Consider the following 23,451-nt stretch of genomic DNA (forward strand, 5'->3'; position numbering starts at 1 on the left):
CGACAAACCTCTAATAGAAAATATGTCAATGTAAAATAACAAGGATTGTGTGTACTGCCAAAATTAAAACGTGGCTGGCAGATGAATGGAATTTTGGGTGCTAACTATGTAAACCACTCAAGCTTTACTCTAATTCTCTATGGGGTTGACCAGAACCCTGTGACTGTAGCCCGAAGACATATAATTACCCCTTTTTCCTCTCATATATTAATGCACTAATGGAATTAATTTTATATTAAATATTTTGATATATCCAGTACAAGTGAAATTCTGCAAACTCCAGCTTATGAAAAGAATTCACATATGCTGGAGTCTTCTGAACAGGGAAATGTTGGTACTGTTTTAGTATAATGAAGGTCTAATAGGGCTTCCTCCTGTTTGGCACCAGGAGTGGAAAGGATGCTAACCAGCGTTCCTTTCATAGAAAGTAGCTGCTTACAAATGTGCCTTGTCAATGATCTCAGCCGAGCAGCTCTTGCTAATGTGGAAATTCAAAATGGCTGGTCTCTGGGACGGGGAAAGTAACTCAAGTTTAAATATCTCCTAAAAGTTAGAATTTTTACTTATCAAAACCTAGAGGTACTTTATACTTGTCTTTTCACCGCTTCCATGTTTACAGTCTCCATTATTGTTTTATGACTGCATCACTGCCATATTACTATCTTTTGTTGGAGTTGATTATTAGAATTGAAAATTCCAAGTACATATTATATAGAAATATCAGATGTGTGCGTTAAAAGGCCTTACTGCTTAAGGGGTGCAAGTGATGAACCTGGTGAAGGAATCTTGTGGAGTTTATAATCATCCAAACACAAAACAAGAATGTAATAGCCTTGAGCTCACTCTCAAACTATTATATAATAGAGTATAGTCTCACTACATCAAAGTCTGAAGGGACTAAGGAGTGAAAGTTGATTTACTGAATGTTATAAAATATCAAAAAGCCTTTATATACTGAACCCATGATATATCGAGAAACTTTGATATACTGAAAGTTACAATGGAACGCAGGAAAGTGCAGAACTGGAAAGACTCCGCAGTCCCTCTGGTCGGCCCCAAAAATTAAAAAATCTCTCAATCGCTCACTCCTTTAAATATTCAATTCTCCCTTACATTTTGCACAATATCTGCTTCTCTGAGCATTCTTGTCCAATACTGACAAACTACTACAGACTGTTTTCTGCAATAACAACACTGCAGCAAAATAAACTAGTTCACTTAAGGCAGGTTTAATCAGTGTGTACAGTAATTGCACACACAAACTGGTTTACATAAACCAGTTTAAACAGTACATAATAGTACAGAGTAGTTAGTTGGGTATAACAGCATAATTTAACTGAATAAAAGACAAATATTTATCATGTAAGTATTTACAATAAATTTACAGTATTATAGTAGCTAAGGTTTTAATTTTAAAAAAAGACAGTTACCTTTGCTTGTTTTCCTGCATTCTTTTTGTCCATTTATTCTTTGCAGTCTGTTGTGTGCTGAGGTATGTTTGCACATTGCAAACTCATTTAATGTTAGGGAAAATATGGACAGTTTGTTCATCATTGCCAGCACCATACTTAAATTGATGATCACTTCATGCATACTATCATTACCTCCTCATTTTCAATTCTTTCTGTAGTGACAGCAATTACATTTTCTACATCTATAAGCTTAGCACAGGTTTCAACATTGTCATCCATGTTCACATATGTATCAAGTCAATTTTGTTTCCTCTGTTATACAGATGGTACATTAAAGGAAAACGTGACAGGGAGGCCTACCGCCACATCCCTACCCCAACCTTCTTTCTTCACCTGCCCTAGCATGGAAAGCCACCATGCTCCTTCAGTCTTGCCACATGTAACTGATGGCAGGGAGATGGGGCCCGGAAAGCCAACTGACTTCCTTGCATTGTGCCACTGCAAGGCCAACCCTAGGAGCTGTCAGAAGAGGGGTAGCAGCAGCTCCTGAAGCAATGGTTAAAGGCCCCTTTAACTCCATTTTGGAGGGAGAAAACCGGTAGTGCAGTTCTCTCCCTCCCTTAGACCCAAAAACCTACCTAGTTTTAGGCCTTGGCGCTGTATGAGGCCTAAAATATAATCTGGAGGCCAATCTTCTGCCCCTTTAATTAGATGCTGCAGCGAATATCCCACTGCAGCTCCACTCTTACTTTCCTCATTGGCAGTGGCAAGCTCCATCTTGCTAGCAGGGATCCCACTGAGAGCCCGCCCTGCATATTTAATGATGTCGACTCCAGGACACCGGACCGGGGTAGTGTGCAGAAGTGCGGTTCAACCCTCCTGGTGCGGGTTGAGGGAAATCCAATCCCTCATGTCCTTGTCTACATTCTCAGCTGCAAAAGGAGACATTATTTATTTGCTTTACTTGTGAAACTGTAGTGGTGATAATAGATTCTGGAGGTCTGTTCGGTCACTTCATTTTATGCAAGGCAAACAATCTTCAAGGTCTGCAGCTCCACTGCCTCTATTTTCCTTGCCATGCACGTGTTTGTGTTGCTCATTTGATGAGGCCAAAAGATGACCTTCATTTCTAATCATGCCTTGGTCAATGATTGAGTGTGCCTTGTTATATTTGGTGGCAGGTAGACATGTAAATATACAAAAACGATGAGACCATCAGACCTATTAAGCTAACTCCACCCAGCATACTATCCTCCCAAGTAATGCTGTCCTGAGAGACACAACCACCCCTCTCCCCCCGCCTCCCTCCAAGAAACCTGTGTCAAATGCAGAAAAAAAACTTGTGGAATTTCCCCACTGATTCCCTGAGGCAATCAAATGCAATTGCAATCTAACCTCATTATGCACTTTCCCCTTGTAAACGGCACTGTCCTCTTCACTCAAGTATGTGTCAAATACCCACTCTGCCTTTGTATTTTATATGCATGGCCTTCAACCCTATCATCCCCATTATCCATATCCATTTGAAGTAACCCTATCTAAACAGACTGCACCTGATCTCTTATCATCTGAAAAACCTCAATCATATCCGCTCTAAGACTATGCTTCTCCAAAGTAAATAATCCCAACTCACGAAGCCTATCCTCATAACAAAGAACTCACTCTCCTCTGCACCAGAGGATCAAAAATGAACACAATGTACCAAATACAGAAATACCAAAGCCTTATAAACTCTAAGTATAGTGCTCATCATTTTATACTCATGATCCTAGCAATATAGTCTAAAGCCCTATTTGCTTTCCCTATTGCCGCATTACTTTTGCACTTTTAATGAGTGATCAGCTACTACCCCCAGAGGGTGATTTTAACCCTAAATACCCAGCGGAAACCAGGCGAGTGGGCAATTAAAATGGTCTGGGTTACTTACCCACAGGAAAGCTGCCTGACTCCCACCAATCACGACTTTTACTCAGGCTTCTGGACAGGGGACTAAGCCAACCGCCTAAAGCTGGTGGGATCCTTCTTTAAATGTGCAGATCAAGGTCCAATGACATCATCAGCCCCGACTGCGATTTTCACTCAGGTCTCAGTGGGGAAGTCTGGCTGAAGCTTCCAACCTAATTGCCACCCGTTCCAGAGATGAAGTGAACTGGCTGCATGTTAATGAGGCTCTGGAGTTAAAATAGCTCAGGTCTCAAATTTTCTCTGGCAGCGAACACCACTGCCTCTTATGGTGAATGTCTCAAAGTGAAAAAAAAGTTCCAAATCACTAGGAGCAATGCTGAACCTTTCGGCAAGGTTTAGTTAAGAAAACAAATAAAATTACTTCTAGTAATGAATTTCAAGTAAAATTATCGCAATTATAATATCCTAGGAAGGTTCTCTCTAAATCCAGTTTCCCCTTTTGGCAGTGATGCAAAACATTTCTTATATACTAGCATTCTTACAGCTAGTAGCTAACAAAAGGAAATTGGATGTCTGATATGACTGATATGATATGGTTTACAGTATTTAGGAAGGAACTTCTGGCCACTGACCTCACTTCTGGAGGAAAATATTTATGGGCATTGATAGGGGCAGGGATTTGGTTTGATTGACCGATTTTCTGTTCTGGCCACTGCAAATCCATCCAAAAACATTTCGAAAATAGATAAATATCTATGGCTGTAATTTACAAAGCAAGAGACTGACTCAAGGATCAAATTTACGAATGTAGGCCATAAGTGGCCATACCTATTGGGAAATTATGGAATTGGTGGCCACAATTTTCCATCCATGAATTACAGGGATGGGAAATTGTAGGCAGTGTGCCCATGATTTTCTGATATATGGTGCTGTTGGGTGAGGCTCCCTGCTGGTAATACACATTACTTAAATCAACTCCACAATGTCTTTTCTCACTCTGTCAAATGATTTGAGTTTTATCCCTTTTGAACAAATTGAATTTTGAAAGCTTTTCAGGTAAACACAAAGGTGGCAAAATTTATCTTGGGCGATAGGACAAATTGGACAATATCAAATGAAGTCACTGAAGTCCATTGACTTCAATGGAAATGAAAATTGTGCGGAGTGTAAAACGGGTGGAGTGTAAAACAGGCTGCTAATTTGCAATCGCGCATTTTGCACTACTGCCCAAGACAAATTTCACCCCCCTAAGGCTGTTATTATCATTACCTGTGTTTTGTTGATAGTTAGAAAATACAAGCATTCTAATTAGGGATAGCTGTACTAGCAATGTATTTGGGTGCAGTGTACAAGTAAAGCTGTTTTGCTCCTCTCACTCTTCCAAACCCATAACCAATCAACAGCAACAACTTTCATTTATATAGCATATATAACAAAAAAAATCCCAGGGCACTTCACCGTGGTATAATCAGACAAAAATGGGTGTCAAGCTAAAGAAGAAGAAATTAGAAGGTGTGACCGAAAGCTTGGTCAAAGAGATGGGTTTTAAGAAGGGCCTTAAAAGAGGAGAGGGAGGTGGAGAGGCAGAGGGGTTCAAAGAGAGAATTCTAGAGCATAGGCTTTAGACAGCTGAAGGATTGCCACTAATGATGAGCGAAGAGAGGGAGGGATGAAATAAATGCCAAAGTTAGAGGAACAGAGAGTTCGAGTGGGGGTGTAGGGCCGACGGAAGTTACAGAGATAGAGAAGGGCAAGACCATGAAGGGGTTTAAGCACCAGTATGTATTTTTTAAATTGGAGACACTATGATTGGGGGACCAGAAGCCAATGTGGATCAGCAGAACAGAGTTTTGGTTGAGCTAAAGTTTTCAGTTGTAGGACAATGGCAAGCTCACCAAGGGATCAGTGGAATAGTCAAATCTTATGGTGACAAAGGCATGGATGAGAGTTTCAATGGCAGATGAGCTGAGGTGGGGTGGAGAGAGGCTATGTTATGGAGGCAGAAGTGGGCAGTCTTCGTGATGGAAAGAATATGGGGTTGGAAACTCAGCTTAGAGTCGAATAGAATGCTGAGGTTACAAATGGTCTGATTCAGCCTGAGAGGAAAAGGAGTTTGGAAATGGGGGCGATAGTTTGGTATCTTTTAATTTGAGTTGCTGATGTACAGAAAAACGTCATGATTAAGAGTCCCAAAACCATAGTATTGATAAATTGACACAGTAGAGTTTCTGTTTGCCTGATGTGGAGTGCACACTCTCATACTGCAGGGACCGCCTACTTACCTAAGCCCAGGGAATTTACAGAATCATGGAATCAAAGAATGTTACAGCACAAAAACAGACCACTTGGCAAATCAAATTTGTGTCAGAGTTTTTCCCAATGTGAGATGTCTAACCTAATTTCACTCTCCTACTCACTCGCCATATTCTTCAAAAAACCTATTTTTCAAGCAACTAATTATTTTACTTTTAAAAGAATTTAAGTTTTCTACTTCCACTAGGGTTTTTTGACACAGAATACCACATTCTAACCATCCTGTGTAAACACATTTTTTTCTACTCTCCCCTTTAATTCTTTTTGTAATTATCTTAATCCTTCATAATTTTGAAGACATCTATCATGTCACCCTTCAGCCTTCTCAGCTACAGTGAAAAAAGCCCTAACTTCTCAACTGTCTCTTAACATAGCAACATAGGAACTGGAGTAGGCCATTCAGCCCCTCGAGCCTGCTCCGCCATTTAATTAGATTATGGCTGATCTGTACCTCAGCATCATTTATCCACCTTTGTTCTATAATCCCTTGATACCATTACCCAACAAAAATCTATCGATCTCAGTCTTGAAAATTTAATTTGACCCATTAAGTTATTGACTTGCTCTGGCTATCTGGAACTGAACAGAAAGAATCTCAGTCTCCAGTGACAGGTCAACCATCCAGGTCCCATCAAAGAAGCAGGCTGACAAGTCAATCATCAACAAAAGCCTGGATACTATGGACATACCTGGTTATGGTAATGGAATACTAAGTCTGCCACAATCAATTTGGTTTCAATCTCCAAACACCAAGCACATTAACTTAGAGCCAATTTGATCCCAAAGAGACAATACTTGCCTTCCTTCAACACCCTACAGAAGAAGTCACTGGTAAGTCATTAGACAACTGACAAACACAGGTTTGAGACTTTGCTAAGTAGACAACAGTACCAGGAACTCATCTTAAGTGGGATGATGAGTAGCACAATTCACTGAGAACCTTGTGTGCAATGATGCTATTTACCCAAACACAGCACGAGCCCATACCATACCTTGTCAAATGGTGGTTCAACAACAATTGCTTGCTTTTCTGAAATTCAATCAGGTAAGCAATGAACCAGAAAGCTTTGCACATTCCCACACCCGGCCTCAAGGTAATGCTTTGCAACAGCTGTCATCTCAAGCCTCAATGTTCCCTCATCAGCAATATGATGGACATCTACCTTTAGCATGATGGACGTATAGACCTTCTGACAGCTGAATACTGGAAATTGATGCAAAACGTAATTATATAAACCAATTCTAACATAGTTGAGAATTTCCTGGAAAACAACTAGATTGTCTATTAAACAATTCATTAAAGAATGCTAACAGTAACTGAAATATAGATGGTAAAACCAGCATGAAGCAATGCATATTATATATATATATGTCTACTGACAATATGTCAAAACCACAGCATTTAGAGAAACATTTCCATTTTCAAACATTGAAGCATTAACCTAAGGACAGGCAAAGTGACTAATTCCATGCTGTCTTGTTCTGTAAAAAATTTTGACCTTCATTTAAAAGAAAAAGGCACTTCAGGCTGAATTTACAAAATTGGGCTGAATATTCTTTTGAATACTTCCCATTTTGGGGTGGATTTGGAGCGTTAAATGGAGTGAAATGGGACAGTAATGCATTCCACTTCAAAACCACCAGTGTAGTACAGCAGTCTCCTTTAAGGTCTGTTGGGTGCCCACTCCGCCTCATTTAAATAGGGTCAAGGAGATGTGGCTAACCTCTCTGAACCATCTTCCCCAACTTCCACCCCAAATAATTACCTGCATTACAGAAGTAGGGGTATGAGCACCGGTAAGGTATCCCCGAGGTGGATACAGCTTGCAGGAGGCCGTTTTGTTTGGTGCAGCTAAAGTTTGGTGTTACTTTACCTGCTTTGGAAGTTCTGTCAGGGATTTTGTTGCTATTTTTATCTAGCTCTGTCGAAAGTGCAGCTTTGGACTGAGGGCATGGATTATGTGATATTGTTATAAAGAGGAACGGGGTGAGGTGATGGAAGAAGTTAGTTTGGATGGACATAATCTCAACTGTATGCATGGAAACCATTTCTACTGCCTCCACATGAGATTAGTGCTCCCTAAATGTAGCTCCTTTGAAGCCTTGGCCCCTGAGATCTGGGCCCCGAGGCTTTTCAGCCTGGAGGGTTGTTATTAACCCCTCTGTGGAGGATGTCACTTTTTCCCTCCTCCACTCCCAGATCCTCATTCTCACTAATAGTCAGTACTTCACCCAATGAAAACCCTCCTGATTCACTAGCTACTTCCTCCTATGTGTCTCTGGACTGGTGCTGGAGTGAGACATTTGGGGATCTTGAAATGCCAGAAGATTTGGAGCTGGAGGTAACTGGGTGGTCATCAGAGAGACTGGCTTCTTCCTGCAAGGCACCCCTTATGAAGTGAAATATATAAGACCTTCTTTAGCCACCGCCACACTGATATTGCCCCTTGAAGAAATAGCGGCTAGGTATTAAGGCATTGCAATACTTTGAGAAAGCACATAAAGCTGCCACTACCTATGATGATCAGTTCACAGCTTTTATGAATCTTCTCTTGCCACCATGCCATCTCCTACAACCTCTCCTGTCTGTCTGCCTAAGATATCCAGAGCCTCCTGCCCTTGTGGACTGGAGGCTTTCAGTCATGGCGATCCTTCCCTGGTTGCATTTTACTGGCATTGGTTATGGGAAAGCTTTTCATTTGGAGGGAGAAGAGAATGTCCAAGGCATCTGGGTAGCATAGACACTTCTTTCTTTTGAGTAGATTCATCCCATGATGTGAGAGATGGAGGTGCATTGTTCCCTTAAATGGATTGTCCTTGAAGACTAGCAGAAGCCCTTATGGCAAGCTATGTGACTTGCTGGAGTGGTTTTGAGTAAAGATGTGCTTAAGTGTTTTCAGAGGTTGCCCTTTGCATAAGAGAGTTTCTCTGACACCCAGGTACTGAGAGGGAAAGAGTATGACAGATAACGAGGTAAGTGAAGGCTGTATGAGCGGTAGAGGATGTGGATAGGCATGAGTGCTTCACTTACCCTGGTTATCTTTGAAAGGTCAGTGAACTTCTTCCTGCACTGTGTGGCAATTCTTGGGGTGGTGGAGGTTACACTGACAGCTTCCGCTGCCTCCCTCCTTACGATCTGAACTCCCCTTTTATGCCCTACGTGCTTAAGAGTTTTTCCATTCTGGCCTTGACTTTGGCCTGTAACGCCTCCATGGATGCATCAAAAAACTTGGAGCCCTTGCTGACCTCCACCATCCCCTCACCCACCTAGGTTGCTGCTTCTTGAGACATCTGTCACTGTCTGCTGCTGGAAATAGATGACCCCCTTAAACTGCCTTTTAAAGACCACGCCAGTAATGAATTTCCCTACCACCTGGCAGCAGTAATCCTATCAGGAATGGTATTACTCTCAGCCTGCCCTGGATGTATAATGATAGGGCTCTGGGAAGAAATTAGCAATGGATTCACATGAGCAGGCAGTATCACTGCACTATCGCTAACCTGTCAAGGGAAGAATATCCAGCCCTATAAGCGTTAATTATTTTAAATAGCATGTAAGATCAAACAAATTAATAAAATCTGTGAGAGTGTTCAACTGCTGTCCATGAAATGTATTTTTCATTTTCTTGAGTAATGTTGACTGCAAAACTGGCAAGCAGCAAACTTGCTGGTCATCTTCTCAACTAGAAATAAAAAGTTTTTGAACATTTCTTTGTGCCTTCAGCAACTGTCAATGTGGTGCAGACTCCCAATATGCTCCATGTCCTTGATGCATGATATTTATACAGGATGACTGATTATAGCAATTTATTATTGCATGTTTATCAAGAAATAATCTGTAACTGATTACAGGAAATTCTATTTCTGATATGTGCACACATGTCATTTTTTGTATGTTCACAGCATCACAAAGGAAACAAATTATTTTTGGTAAATCATCATCTTGAAAGTTATGAAGACCATTCCATTATCCATAGCTAGCTAGAAATAGATGACTGTCAAATTTTGTTCAGATTGTAATGTCTATCCCCCGTAATTCTCTTCCCAGTCCTTCTCTATCCCACCTGTGGGTGATTTAAAAAGTCCACATCAAGATTACAGACTCTTTGTCATGGTTACTACCCTTTCTGAGATATTTAACTTGTAAGAGTGTAAAAAATCATCTTTGAACAATTTGAAAATATCAAGATACAACTAGAAGGTCGAGAAAAGTCCATCAATTCTCAGCCTATCTATCAGACGGTGCAACTTCATGCATCATCCTTCCTTAATCACAGGCATGTCTAACTCCCAAAGGAAACAAAAACATAGAGAAAAAAATTATGTGCCGAATTTCAGGACAAGAAACTCTTAAGAATAATTTCTCCCTGCCTCCCTAAGGCAATCAAGCAATATCCAGGAGACCATGGTTACACTTGATGCATCATTAAACATATTTAGCTAACCACAGCTCATCACTTCTATACATGTCCCAATGTCCTTAGGAACATGGAATAGTGCAGGACTAGAAAAGACCATTTCTATCCATTAGGCCAGAGCAAAAGGTCATAGACCTCTTGGAGGAGAAATTCAACATCGGTACACCCATTTCTTATTGACTTGAATGGAAAAGAAAATGATGTAAAACCTGCTGCTGAATTGCTATTTGCTCATTTGCGCTATTGGCGTTGACCAATTTCACACCCTACGTTTCCAATATATTCCCTTCTACTCCACGGGGGTAAAATTCAACCCCAGCAGAGGCGCAAAATGGGCAGTAGTGGATTGGCTGCCTGTTGTACATCCCGCCCGATTCCTTTCCTCTGACTTCAATGAAAAGGAAAATTGGGCGGGATGCATAATGGGTAACGATCCATTTATGCTCGTTTTGCACCCCCCCATATGTTGAATTCTACCTCCCATGTCTCCAAAAGTGCAGTCCCTTTTTTGTCCCATACATCTCCTTGCCTACTCCAGTTTCTGATTTGCATTCCCCTCAATGTCTTAAAAATCCAATTTCCTTTTTCGCTCCACATCACATTTTCAAAAACCTGCAACCGCTCTAACCGTTATGCAAGTTCGCCGACCCTCTTATATCTTCCAGATCTCCCCCATCTGTCCAAGTGTTTCCATGATCCCCTCCCATTCCATGTGTCCAAGACTTCCCTACTCCACGGCCTGGATATTTACTCCGAGCAGACTCCCTGACTTCCTGGCAATTATGACATTGGGGGGGTCATGTATAGATCAGGGGGTCAGAGACTTTGGGGGTCAGACATGGGGGTGGGCCGATCGTGTGTGTCGGATCGCTGCAGGTAAGCTTGTTGGGTCTGGGGGATGCATTCCTGCTCCTTTTGGCCCACAAGCAGTGCAATAAAGGCACTCATCTGTTGATCTGACCTTTCTTGCCTCCTCCTACGTGGAAAGAATCAGAAGGCCTGGGAATCCCGGCCCCAGGAGTTAAAGAATAAAAAAGCTATTAAAATGGAGGCATGTAGCCTCCTTAAAAGATTTTACTGACCGACATGCCTCCTGAGAGCAGGTTGGTCCCCTGACCCACCTCTGTTAAAACCGGAAGTGGGTGGGTTGGAGGCAGGTTGGGGTTGGGTTTTACATTTTCACCTTCCCACCCGCTCCCAACCTACCCGTCCTTGGGGGTTAAAATTATCTCCCCCATGCCTCAAGTTCCCCCATCATACCACCAACATTCTCCTCTCAAAAAAAACCTGTGCCCACTGTGTCTCAATAGGTCCGCTGCCCCCACACCACTTATTCTATTTCTCCAAGATCTCTCCTTCATGTCTCAAGAATTCCTTCCCTCTCCATCTTATCTGTGACTCTGAGAACTCCTCACCTTCTCTAGGTCTCTCCCATTCCCAACACCTTTCCCATCTGCCTGTGCTTCCACGATCAATCCATGTCTCTGGGATCCTCGTCCCTGTCCCAACTAAAGTGGGTGTTTGGTCATGCAGTTTTTTCTGACTGCATCACATATACACAATGTAAAATATCAATTTACAAAGTATAGTAAGAAATCTATGAGAGATTACTAAATAACAGTATCTTTCTCACACTTCCACCACTACCCTTCTGTCTTCTACTCTCCCTAGAGTGCAAATGTACTATTGTATTATTGGATTTTCCTAGGGTAAAACAGGTGAAATGCACTTCCAGTGCACTTCACCTGGAACTAAGTGATAGCGTCCAAATTTCCAGTGCCCCCTTATATACATGGATGGTCATTGCAGTCATACAAACTGAGATTCAATCCCAAGTCACGTAAAAGCAAGTAAATAATCTTAAGAGGTTCTAAGTTTACATTACTAAGTATTGACATGCAAATAAAGTGCAGTAGCTAAATGTTGTTTTTGTAAATAATGATAATTTTTTTGCATTTTGTATGAATCTTATTTCTCATTTTTTACATTAATTGTGTATTTGCTTGATTTATTATTCAAAGCTTCAGAATTTTATCTTCTATTTCAGGAGGAGCAGTCATTCAAATTAAGTGAGTTTCTAAAAGTGAGGGAACTGAATAGTATCGTGTATCAGACACCCTCCTTTCCCCACTGGTACCTGTGTTTGGCTCCAAGCAGATGGATAAAACTGAAGTCTACTCTCTCTGACAGCTACATGAAATTAATTTGGGTGGTCTCAACCAAAATCCAGCACAAAACATTGACCATAAATTAGCTGTGAATGGGAAATGTCACTCAGTGAAGCCATAAGGCAGGTGCAAGAAATGGAAACGCTCACAATGGTGTAGTAGGGGGGTTATCTTTTGAGGGAGATTTTAAAATTCTGATCCTTGTTTTCAAATCCTCCATGGCCTCGCCCCTCTCTATCTCTGTCACCTGTTCTAGCCCTACAACCCTCCGAGATCTATGTGCTTCTCCAATTCTGGCCTCTCGTGCATCCCCGATTTTCATCGCTCCACCATTAGTGACCGTGCCTTAAGCTGCCTAGGCCCTAAGCTCTGGAATTCCCTCCTAAACCTCTCTGCCTCCCTACCTCTATGTCCTCCTTTAAGACGCTTCTTAAAACCTAACTCTTTGACCAAGCTTTTGGTCATCTGTCCTAATATCTCCTTATGTGGCTTGGTATCAAATTTTGTTTTATAACACACCTGTGAAGTGCTTTGAGACATTTTGCTAAGTTAAAGGTGCTATATAAATGCAAGTTGTTATTGTTTGAGTTGATGGGTAAAGGAATAATCCAGGATAAATTCCTGCAATAATAAAATGGAAGCTAAGGCTAAGTAAAGAAACATCAGGCCTGAAATTCCAGGGCTGGGGATGTGCTTTAACAGCACCATTGGCATAGGCATGCTGGAATTTGGGGCAGGACCTGGCTGTGCCAGGTCTCCTCCATGTTTTTTTTATGTGATGTAAGTCTTCCGGAAGTGGGGACAGTCACTTCTTGTGTCCACTCACTTATGTGCCGACGTCACCATAAGAGGGGTGACTGGCAGGATAATGTCATTCATTAAAAGTCCCACAAGCTCTGCCTCATTTGCCCTAAACACTGAGTACGCCTGCATGACGCTGGCATACTTTCCTGGACCAGTTTCTGGTGGAAGTGTTGCATGTGACTTCATCAAATGCTGATTTCCTAATGAAAATCGATTGTGGTTAGGAAAGCAGCAACTTCAAATTTCTCCAATTGTTTGTACTTTGAGGCATCTTTGGTTGGAACGGTCGGTTCCATAATGGAGCAAGGTGCCACAGAGAAATTCCTGGCCTCATGCTGGGGAGATGCCAATGCTCACCTTCCATATACAAATTATTCTGAACCCAGGAATTGGGACAGGGTCAGGGACGCAGAAAACTGATGGCCTGTAGGGACTTCAGTGTATAGTTGATGCAGAAAATATTATTTAATTTGATGAATTTCTGTTTTATTTTGCATAATTTGGGTGTTTATTAATTGTGCCCCTCTAAAAGGGGGACACTTTTGTTAGATGATTTTTGTTGGTGACACTGGAGCAACCTGTGATCCAACCTTAAAAACACAGTGGCCGGGAAATTGTTCTCCTGTCGAAAACCGGCGTGAAGTCGGTGGTGAATCTGGAACATGCTCCCGAAGATAAAGTCCCGAGGCTTGGTGCAAATTGAGCCTCGGGCCTCACCTACGTAATACTGACAAGCTGTGGACGTCAATCCTGCACCCTTATGCAGGACGGCGGTCAGGCCCTGGAAAATTCAGCTGACTCTGATGTGGAGCCAGCCCACAGTGGGAGGTGAACAGAAGGAACCGAGTGGAGGCCAGTAATGGCCCGCAGGATTGCTTTGAAACCAGGAGAAGCAATCTTGCTCCTCCTGGCCCACAAGTAGTTCATTAAAGGCACTCACCTCTTGGATCCAGCCTTTCTCACCTGCTTTCACCTGACGAGAATCAGAAGGCATGGAAAACCCGTGCAGGTGAGCTTAAATTTGTTTCAGCTTTAGAATCCACAAAATATTAAGTATTTCAACTATTTCAATAAGATACATTGCCCCTTTAACAATCTGCCCACTGTCATTAAGTGGGGACGGCATTTATGGGTTTCAGTTGCGCACACGCATCCAAACCCGTCTGGGTTAAACTGGGAAGTGGGCGCATTGGAACTGGTTTGTGGACCCACTCAAAAAAACTGTTATTTTTACCTCCCACCCACCCGACCCACCAGTTCTTTGGAGTTATAATTACTCCCGTTAACTCGGTCTCTCTTTCCACAGCTGCTGCCTGACCTGCTGAGTGTTTCCAGCAGTTTTGTTTTTTATTTCCAGCATCTGCAGTATTTCGCTTATGTCCCAGAGTACCTATTTTAACAGCTTGCAACACCTATGAGATTGGGAAATCTTGAAGATTAAGCAATTGATCCAGGCTTCTATGGACTGTTTAGATAAATTTACTGCACAGGGAAGTTTTGTAGCATTAAGGAACATTCAGATAAATTTGGATCCCCATCCCCAAAAAAACACAAATGACTGAATTTAGGGTATGAATACCCATGTACGCCATTTGTGCAAAGAAATACATTGGGCATCAGGAGTAAAATAAACTTGAACAAGATGGATGCAGTCATTGTATCAATTAAATATGTGATTAAAAACAAGATCAACTGAGATTATAATTTTTAACCGCGAGATTAATTGCGATTAATTTTTTAATCACTTGGCAGCCCTAGTTTTTTTTCAAAAACAAATTAATTTTATAAGCATATATAAAATATTTTTTATTGGATTAGGAATATATTTTAACCTAGATTATTTCTTTAAGACAGATGTGGTGTAGAGTGAAGGGATGTTTATGTTGCATCTACGTCAAGCTGCCCCGACTTGAAGTGATTGATGCAGACAATGGATGCTACAAGTAAAACAGTCTCCTATTCCCCAGAACTGAGACGCCTCATATTGATGAACACAAACTATTTGCTACAATCATGTTATTAAAAAAATCCTAAATATGTTGAAATAGTTATTTTTTCCTATTCATTTAAATTTGTTTCTCCCCTCTTCAGATACTTTAAATTTGATAATTGATGGTACTGTGTTATACAAGTTATGCATTGAAGGATAACTTTGTTCTTCTCTGTTTAATATTTGTAGGAAAATTCGAAATGCATTCTTCAAACTCACATTTATCACTTTACCACAAGTAACAAACAAAGGAGACTTTCCCCCTTTCTCTCCTCAGTTCTATCCTGATCCAAGACTCTCCTGTTAAAGCATAAAATTAGTATTCCTTCTGTTCACTTAGGAAATGAATGGTAAGTTTAACATCCAGGAAAGAGAATAAGGGGGAGACGGGGAGAAGCTTTTCTCCATTTTCTATTTTAGTGAAGATTTGTTCCAATTGCTATTTCTAGAAAAATCATAAAACATACCTTTAAAATGCTTTTGCAGATTTGCGAGAAATACCAATATCCTTCCAACTGAAGCAATATTTTAGTCAGGACATCTCTATTTTACTCTTAAATTAAACATAAAAATTTCAGTCATGCATCTCTCAGCAATTATTTAATAAGACCTGAATTCTAAACAAAGGTACCACTGTATTATAAATCCAAAATTACCTATATCAACCAACTTAGAATTTTCAGTCCTCAAATGATCATTCTAAAAAGTGATGACAACAAAATTGAGGCATTTCAATTCCTCTAGTAGCACACCATTTATTTTAACAATCATTAATTGGTTGATTAATTAAACCTGAGTGTATGTGGTCACACATCGAATGGAACAAGCTAAATCTAACATTACAAGTCGGTGCTATTTCAACCAGAAAAACTAACCCACTAACATGAGTATAAACCAGCTGCTGCACACAAAATTCATTAATTCCTTTCACCTGAACCAATGCTACTTTTACCCTGCCTCATATGACGTTTCCCTCTCAATGCTCACTGCAACTGACAACCAATTAACAGCCCAGAAAAAATGCACAGCAGAAGCACAAAGCAAAAAAAAACCCACAGATACACTTTATGGGAAACAGTGAATAAAAAAATGATGACAAACTTATTTTTAAAAATTTCTTCAGATGGCAGCACGGTGGCACAAGTCATTCAAGTCACAACTCTCTGAAACACATGCTACACTGACGTGCGGTCATGCCTATAATTTCTCACCTAATGAATTATCAGTCCAAATATGTAATCATTAGAGTGTCAAGTAGAGACTAGACACTATCCCGCTGGGAGGGAGAGAAGTTCCAGAGGTCAGTCATCCTGAGCCTCTCTTGTACAATTGCTATCAGCTGGCTGTAAAGGATTATTAGATGATTTACTACTTGGAGAAATTCTAGAAAAGGACAGCGGGAAGAAAATAAACAAAGACCTTTTTTTGGAATCTGAAGACACATTTCACCATTGCCTTTTCCAATGAAGCTATCAACAAAACCCTATCCTCAAAAACAGATAATGGCAAAACCAGATCCATCTCAGGAAAGAATCCACTAGTCTAATGGAAGATTCTTGCCCCACAGATATCAGTGTCCCACTAAACAAGATCGCCACATCAAGCGTGTAGCCTAATTGCACATAACAGCATCCTTCTGTCTTCCATCTCTTCGTATAAAATGCTTGAACAACCTCCATAGCAAACTTGCACCTTTATCCATTATATATGTCATGCAATGAATCAACTTATTACAGTGAATGAGAATTGGAATATTATTCTCTACAGTTAAGAATGCAATCATTAATAAGCTCATAAGAGCATTAGGGGGTGAAATTGGTCAATGCCAGTAGCGCAAAATGGGCTGATAGTGAATGAGCAGCCCATTTCACACCGCAACTGATTTTCTTTTTCATTGAAGTCAATGGAAAAGAAAACCAAGCGCGGCGTAAAAACGGGCTGCCGGTACACTATTAGCCCATTTTGTGCTATTCGTGTTAACCAATTTCAGCCCATTAGAGTCCTTTTCAGATATTCTCACTATGTACCCAGAGATTACTCATCACTGTTGTAATATAATTTAAAATATTTCTTACAAAATTATTAGTAAACCACAAATATCAGTCTACATGGACAATGATTCCAAATTATTTTGATTGCTACTTAAAGCTGAAAATCCACAAAGGATCCAGATGACAGGACTGTCACATTGAATGTAAAAGATAATTTGACAGTTCAATGGATCTTCATAAATCATATATGCAACAGTGTTTTCTTTTCCAATACAAAATTATATGCATTACAAATTAAATCCCTAAAATATATGATAACAAAACAGTAACCTTCCTTGGTGACATACAAAAGGTATATTTGCAAAGTGAAATGGAGAAAATAGCTTAGTGTATTGCAGCTTTCATGTCACTTTGAATGCCACAAATACATTTCCATTAACCCATTAAAAAGATGAAGGCTTTTTTTGTACTAGTTCTGTTGCATCTTTTTCCTTTATCACCAGCTTAATCTGTTCCCCTTCTCCTGAAGTCAATAACTCATACTGGGGTATAATTCCACAGTACTGGTTGCTCTCCAGTACCTTGCCCAAATGACCATTATTTATTTGCAAACTTTGACAGTGAGTGTTGGCAGGTTATTCAATCACAGCAAACCTATCCCATCCTCAGTTGATCTCCACATATATGGACTTCCATCAGGAATGATGAGATATTGATCAGGTGTGAGAACAGTGCCCAATTTTCTCCTCCCTAACCAAGGGATGCTGAAGCCAACTTTAGTAGTCCCACTGTTGTCCTAGCTCAGCTAGCTCAGCATAGACTAGGGATCAAATAGAGGACTTTTTGATTCGTATGGCTCAGTTATGCGCTGGATAAACTCTCCAATAGTGAGACTCGGGAGACAGATGCGAAATATTAAAATGAGTCCCGACAGTTAAAATTGGCCGGTCTTGCTTCCTTTCCGACTTCAGATTGCGCCGCCCATTTCAGGCTCCCCACACACCAATCCCATCCCTAGTTAAAATCGACCTCGTAAGCAACCAACTAGTCAAAATGTAAACAGTGAGCAATTAATTGAAGAACTTATTTCAAAAGCACAGATCAAATTACTACCAAAATTATTTTTTCTAACACCTAAATTACCTTTGCTCCATTTTGTAACTGCTATTTGTTTTCCTCACCAAGGTTCTCGCCTCCCCCCTGAAGGTATAGAATGCTTGTCGACACATGGTTTAATGGCACCAGTCACCCCCAGTATCTCGCCTAAGTGATCAGTATTTACGTGTAAACCTTGACAATAAGTGTCGACAGTTTCTACTGCAGGGATATCAAAACCTCAGCTAATCTTATCCTCACCTGACATCCACATAAGCACTTATAGCAGGAACCTCTGGCCAAGTTTCCCCTTTCTAACCTAAAGGCAATAAGACCAACTGTAGAGCTCCTACTGCCATCATGACTGAAATCAGCTAACTCCTAGTTCTTTCCGCATCTGTATGGCTAAGCTATTCACTGGGTAAGACTGCTAAGTGTCAGGAGGGCCCCGCATCTACTTTGATTAATATAACTGCAATATTTTCATTTAAACTTTACTGCACATGTTCATTTAAAATTGCAATCTTGAAAGTGATACCTAAAATATCTCTTCACTGAGCGAATCTAGCATTCAACATTTACACTTATTCAATTTTAGAAACTTTGTAACCATTCAGTAGTCGATACCCTTTGCTCATTAAAGACACTAAAAGCAATCCGTCAATATCCATTAAAAATAATTAAAAAGAGATGTTGTTCAAATTAAAATGTGTAACATCTATATTTAAAATAGCTTTTGTCGGGTTTCAAATGGGACTATGTTCTATTGCAAGATGTCAGTAATGAATTTTAGAATGCTTTTGTCCAGATAATGAAATATTCTAAAAGTTAAAGTTACAAACATATCAACCTTCCAACATGAAGAGAAAATCATCTCTTAGTTTTCTAAATTATTTTATCCAACAAGCAGATAAGAATTTCATGATCAGTATAAATAGGCAAAAACAGAAATATCAACAATAGCCTTACCTTTGAGATCTTGTAATGCAATACAATATCATAACCAAACATCATTTACCCACCATAAACCTTCAAGCAACAAATTAAAATGCTCCTTTTTTCCCCAATTATATAAATGGCATTTCAAAATTATTTAAAAGTATATACTTTTAATTATTCCAAAAAGCAAAACATTTAGTACCTTTAATTTTACCTATGGAATTGATGGAATGGTTCCATGAAGTAAGCATATTTGAATAGAAAGAGAGAAACAATTTATAAGTTTCATGATATATGTAAATGCAACTAATCATAGCAAGAAAAAGAATATTCAATATGTAAACATACACATGTACTATGAGTATACTAAGTTGAGATGGAAGCATGAATTCCATGTTATGAAGCTAATTTACTGTTAGGAAATTTATGTATTCGAAACATCTGGAGAACCATGATTTAACTGACTCAACTTAAAAATAACATTGAAAGTAATTAGGAGTGAAATTATGTGGTTCACTTGCTTGCAAAACCATTCCTCCAGCATTCCAACAGCCTGGGCAGGTGCATACAGCAAACTTTCAATCAGCCATGCATCTTTGTTTATGGTTATAGGCACGCTGCTGCACACATGTTGCGATAAAGTGTGACAATTCATCACACTCCAAGCTGAGAGCAGGCACTAATTAGGGACAATACCACCTGATACATAAGCAAGCACAACTCCGAACATCTCGACTTCAAGCACTCCAAACTATCTATATACTCAACTATAATTTTAACATTGCGTTAATTATTCTTTTAACACTGACATTTTCACATTAATTGTTCTCACTTTCTCCTAATTTGCACAAAGACAAAGACAAAGAAAAAAGCTTGACTCGAGTGCAAAAAGAAAAAAAAAGGATAAAGAAAGACAGATTTTTCTTGAAACAGCCAAACCGGAAGTATAAGCTTTTTTTGAATTATTTCTAGAGAGAGTTTAAAGACAACTACTAAAGGGGGGAAGAAGGAAGCACAGTGGAAAAAAGGAATGGAACCCATACCTTGGTCGCCCATCATCAGGTGCGCCAGACCTTGAAGGGAAACAAGAGCACAGTCAGCAAAGAACAAGGGCATGTGGGAAGGTATTGTCACAATGACAAAAATGTTTTGTGACAGACATCTGCTTTCTATTAGATGTCTTCATTACAGGGAAATAAAAAAGCATTTTTCAACCACAGGTTGCAATGCTTTGGGACAAGATCAGAAGAATGAAGAAATGATTCAGATAGCATTGGACAATTCTGAGATTTTCTACATACAAATATTTGCATTAAAGAGAACTAAGGTTCTTAAGGGAAATTTTGTAACAGGACCACCCTTCTGCCCTACATAATGTGTCAAAAAACATATTTCAATAAGTGGTTAGTCTGCTTCCAGAAATGTATATTTTCAGGAAAATTTTTATTATGATTTAGGTTCCAAATATAAAATAGAAGCACTGAGTAGAGATGCTATAAACATTGTCCACAGCTGTTTACTTTCAAATAGTTATACATCTTTCTGCTTTAACTTTCTACAGAATGTTGCCTTGTGTTAATTTGGATAGTTTTACTGCAACTTGAATTCAAGCTAGTACTTGAGTCATATCCAATTTAAGAAACAATATCCCCAAAGATATACGGTTTGCAAAATTTATTTTTGAAACTAATACAAAATTTCATCATTCCAGCCTTCCATAAAAATGTAATTCATTTTAATATAGGTAAAACCAATGAGAATAGTTGCATTGTTTTGTAACATTATTCAAAGCACTGTTTTTAAAGGAGACCTAAGGGTAGATCTTAACTTTTACAGTCCAGAACCGAAGATTGGCAGTAGCAGATCAGCTGCCTGTTGAACACGCCGCCCAATTATTCTTTCCATTGAAGTTAATGGGAAAGAAAATGGACAAATAGCGATCCCCAACTGCCAGTTCTCCACCCAGCAATAAAAGTTCAAAACTACCCCCTAGATTTCAATTTAGATATTTGACATGCACATACAAAAAACAAGTTTCCAGTATCTGATTGTTGAGGAACATGAGTAAAATGTTTGCTGATGGCTTTTTAAAAAAAAATTTAAATAGATGTGGATGAAAAGTAAAGATTTATGATGGATTTGGCAGTTTCAATTCTATGAAGCCCACCATTAAAAGCACAGCTAATGAAAATATAATTGCAGTGTTTAAAAATCATTTCTCTGATTGGTCAAATTGAGATCTATTATCATGTTAGGGAAAGCCAAGTGCAGCCAAGAACCTATGGCTGACTAGACACTGTCACTGGTGGCAAACCAGACAAGTATTTGACTCTCGAGCACTGCTCCAATTCTCTGATTGAAGTCAAATTGGTCAGCAGGAGAATCTCTTTTACAGGTACCAAACTGGTTCCCATCAGCTTGGAGAGTATAACCCCTGAAGTTGTTACTTCCCTAACAAAACAGCGGCAGATATGATTAAGTTTGCTGTCATGTCCATCACTATACATAGCTCTGACAAAGACTGACAGAAATAATTAACCTGAGGGTGTCCCATTTTTTTTTCTTTCCAAAACAGTTTTTTTCTCAGTTTCCATCAGAAGATGACACTTTTATAAAGCAAAATATACAGGATAGCTCCTTAATGACTTCCAAAGAACATAATTTTTTTTTAAATGTCATGTGCACCCATTCAATAAATGCATAATGTAATTGTCAAATCAAATAAAATCTCCAGAAATGCCATGATATTATATCTTAAATGGCTGATTTTGTTAGTGCAAAATTTGATTTTGTTTCTTTTTGGAATACAGTTTCATGAAACTGAACTGCTATCTCTTTGCGTTAAAACCTTTAATAGGAGCACATATCACTTAGAAGTGTGTTCAGTTTGCATATCAGGGCGTAACTGAGAAAGTATTACATTGGGACAAATGTGGAGAATCATATTTACGGATTCTTTCACACCTAAGGTGTACAGCGTTTAGCATATTAATTGACGTAACATTCATTAACATACCATAACATTGTCATTTGCATTCCCATTAATTAAGTAACTTTAAAAATAGATCACATCAATAATGGGGCTTATTTTAAGAATGGAAAAATGTTACAACATTTAGCTTTAATTAAGTGAAATGTATTTGTTGCTAAGGTGTGCTTAAGTGTTGCTATGAGGATTGCATAAAAGACTTACGATATTACAAAAAGGTTTACAATTAAATCACCATTACATATGATAATATTTAGTGTTTAACAACACAGGAACAGTATTTTAGCACCATTATCTAAGCTTTAGATATTTCTGTTGGTGCATGTGCAGTACTGGTGGCAGCCCCTGATTAAAATTAAACACTAAACACTGATTGTATGACATTTAGGGCAGGAAACATAGTTTTACGAAGGTAGAAAATTGGATTTTCTTTGCTACAACCACCCCTCCTCCAACCTCCACCCGTGTATTCTCCCCCCCCCCCGACCCAGTACCCTCCAATGAGAAGAGGACTCCATCCCCAACAGAGAAATAACAGAACTATTTGTTTTCTTATCTCAGTGGCAAGCCAACCGCTGGATAGCCTCATCACTACTGACAATTAAAAATAGAACATTGGGAATCTTACTGGGAATTCTACCAACTAATCTATTCCATCCTTTTGTTGGTAAATGATTAATCCCAGGTCAAAATAAGCCAAAATTCAGAGAGTACACTTTTGCCAACAAAAACACCCAGACCATTGTGTTTTGTTATAACTCTAGGTTAGACCTATTTGTCTACTTATAGACAATGGCATACTGAAAGTAATTTTTAAAACATAAATAGCCTTAGGGAGAGAAATTAGTTTGCGCTGCGCCCGGTTTTTGTGTGTAAACCGGGTGCAACGCTGACAAATTTAGCGCCCAATCTGTGCGTGCGTTCAGGCCACTACTAAATTCGTCAGGTCTATTTTTTAGGCGTCCCTTGAATTAGGCCCCTTCCCATTAGCAGAAGGATCGAGAACCAAAGGACACAGATTTAAGGTGATTGAAAAAAGAACTAAAGGTGACATGAGGAAAAACTTTTTTACGCAGCGAGCAGTTATGATCTGAAAGCGTGGTGGAGGCAAATTCAATCATGGCTTTCAAAAAGGAATTGGATAAGTATTTGAAGGGAAAATATTTGCAGGGCTTCGGGGAAAGGGACCAACTGGATTGCTCTTGCAGAGAGCTGGCACGGGCTCGACGGGCCGAATGGCCTCCTTCTGAGCTGTAACCATTCTATGATTCTATATGTTAATAAACAGTCGAATGCCTGTTTCAAGTCCCCACTGGGAAATTTATTTCTAATGTGTGAAGCTGGCACCGCACCTGCTCTGCTCAGGATTCTACAGCAACCAAGTAAGAATTAATTTTTAAAATTTTCTTTAAAGCAGGAACCAGGAG

At 39.6% G+C, this 23,451-nt stretch overlaps 1 protein-coding gene across 10 annotated transcripts in view; it reads right to left on the reverse strand.

Moving 5' to 3' along the window:
* nrxn1a (neurexin 1a) overlaps nt 1–23,451 on the reverse strand; it is a 1,536,646-nt gene that overhangs the window by 1,401,272 nt on the left and 111,923 nt on the right. For 9 of the 10 annotated variants that reach the window (XM_067988981.1, XM_067988978.1, XM_067988975.1 and 6 more), the window contains one exon: nt 20,079–20,108. The exons of the other annotated variant lie outside the window; for it this stretch is intronic. In XM_067988981.1, the coding sequence (XP_067845082.1) occupies nt 20,079–20,108 (30 nt within the window). The remainder of the gene's footprint in view (nt 1–20,078; nt 20,109–23,451) is intronic. 10 annotated transcript variants of the gene reach the window in all.

This window comes from Heptranchias perlo, chromosome 8, assembly GCF_035084215.1.
Source record: "Heptranchias perlo isolate sHepPer1 chromosome 8, sHepPer1.hap1, whole genome shotgun sequence".
In the NCBI taxonomy this organism is placed as follows: Eukaryota; Metazoa; Chordata; class Chondrichthyes; order Hexanchiformes; family Hexanchidae; genus Heptranchias; species Heptranchias perlo.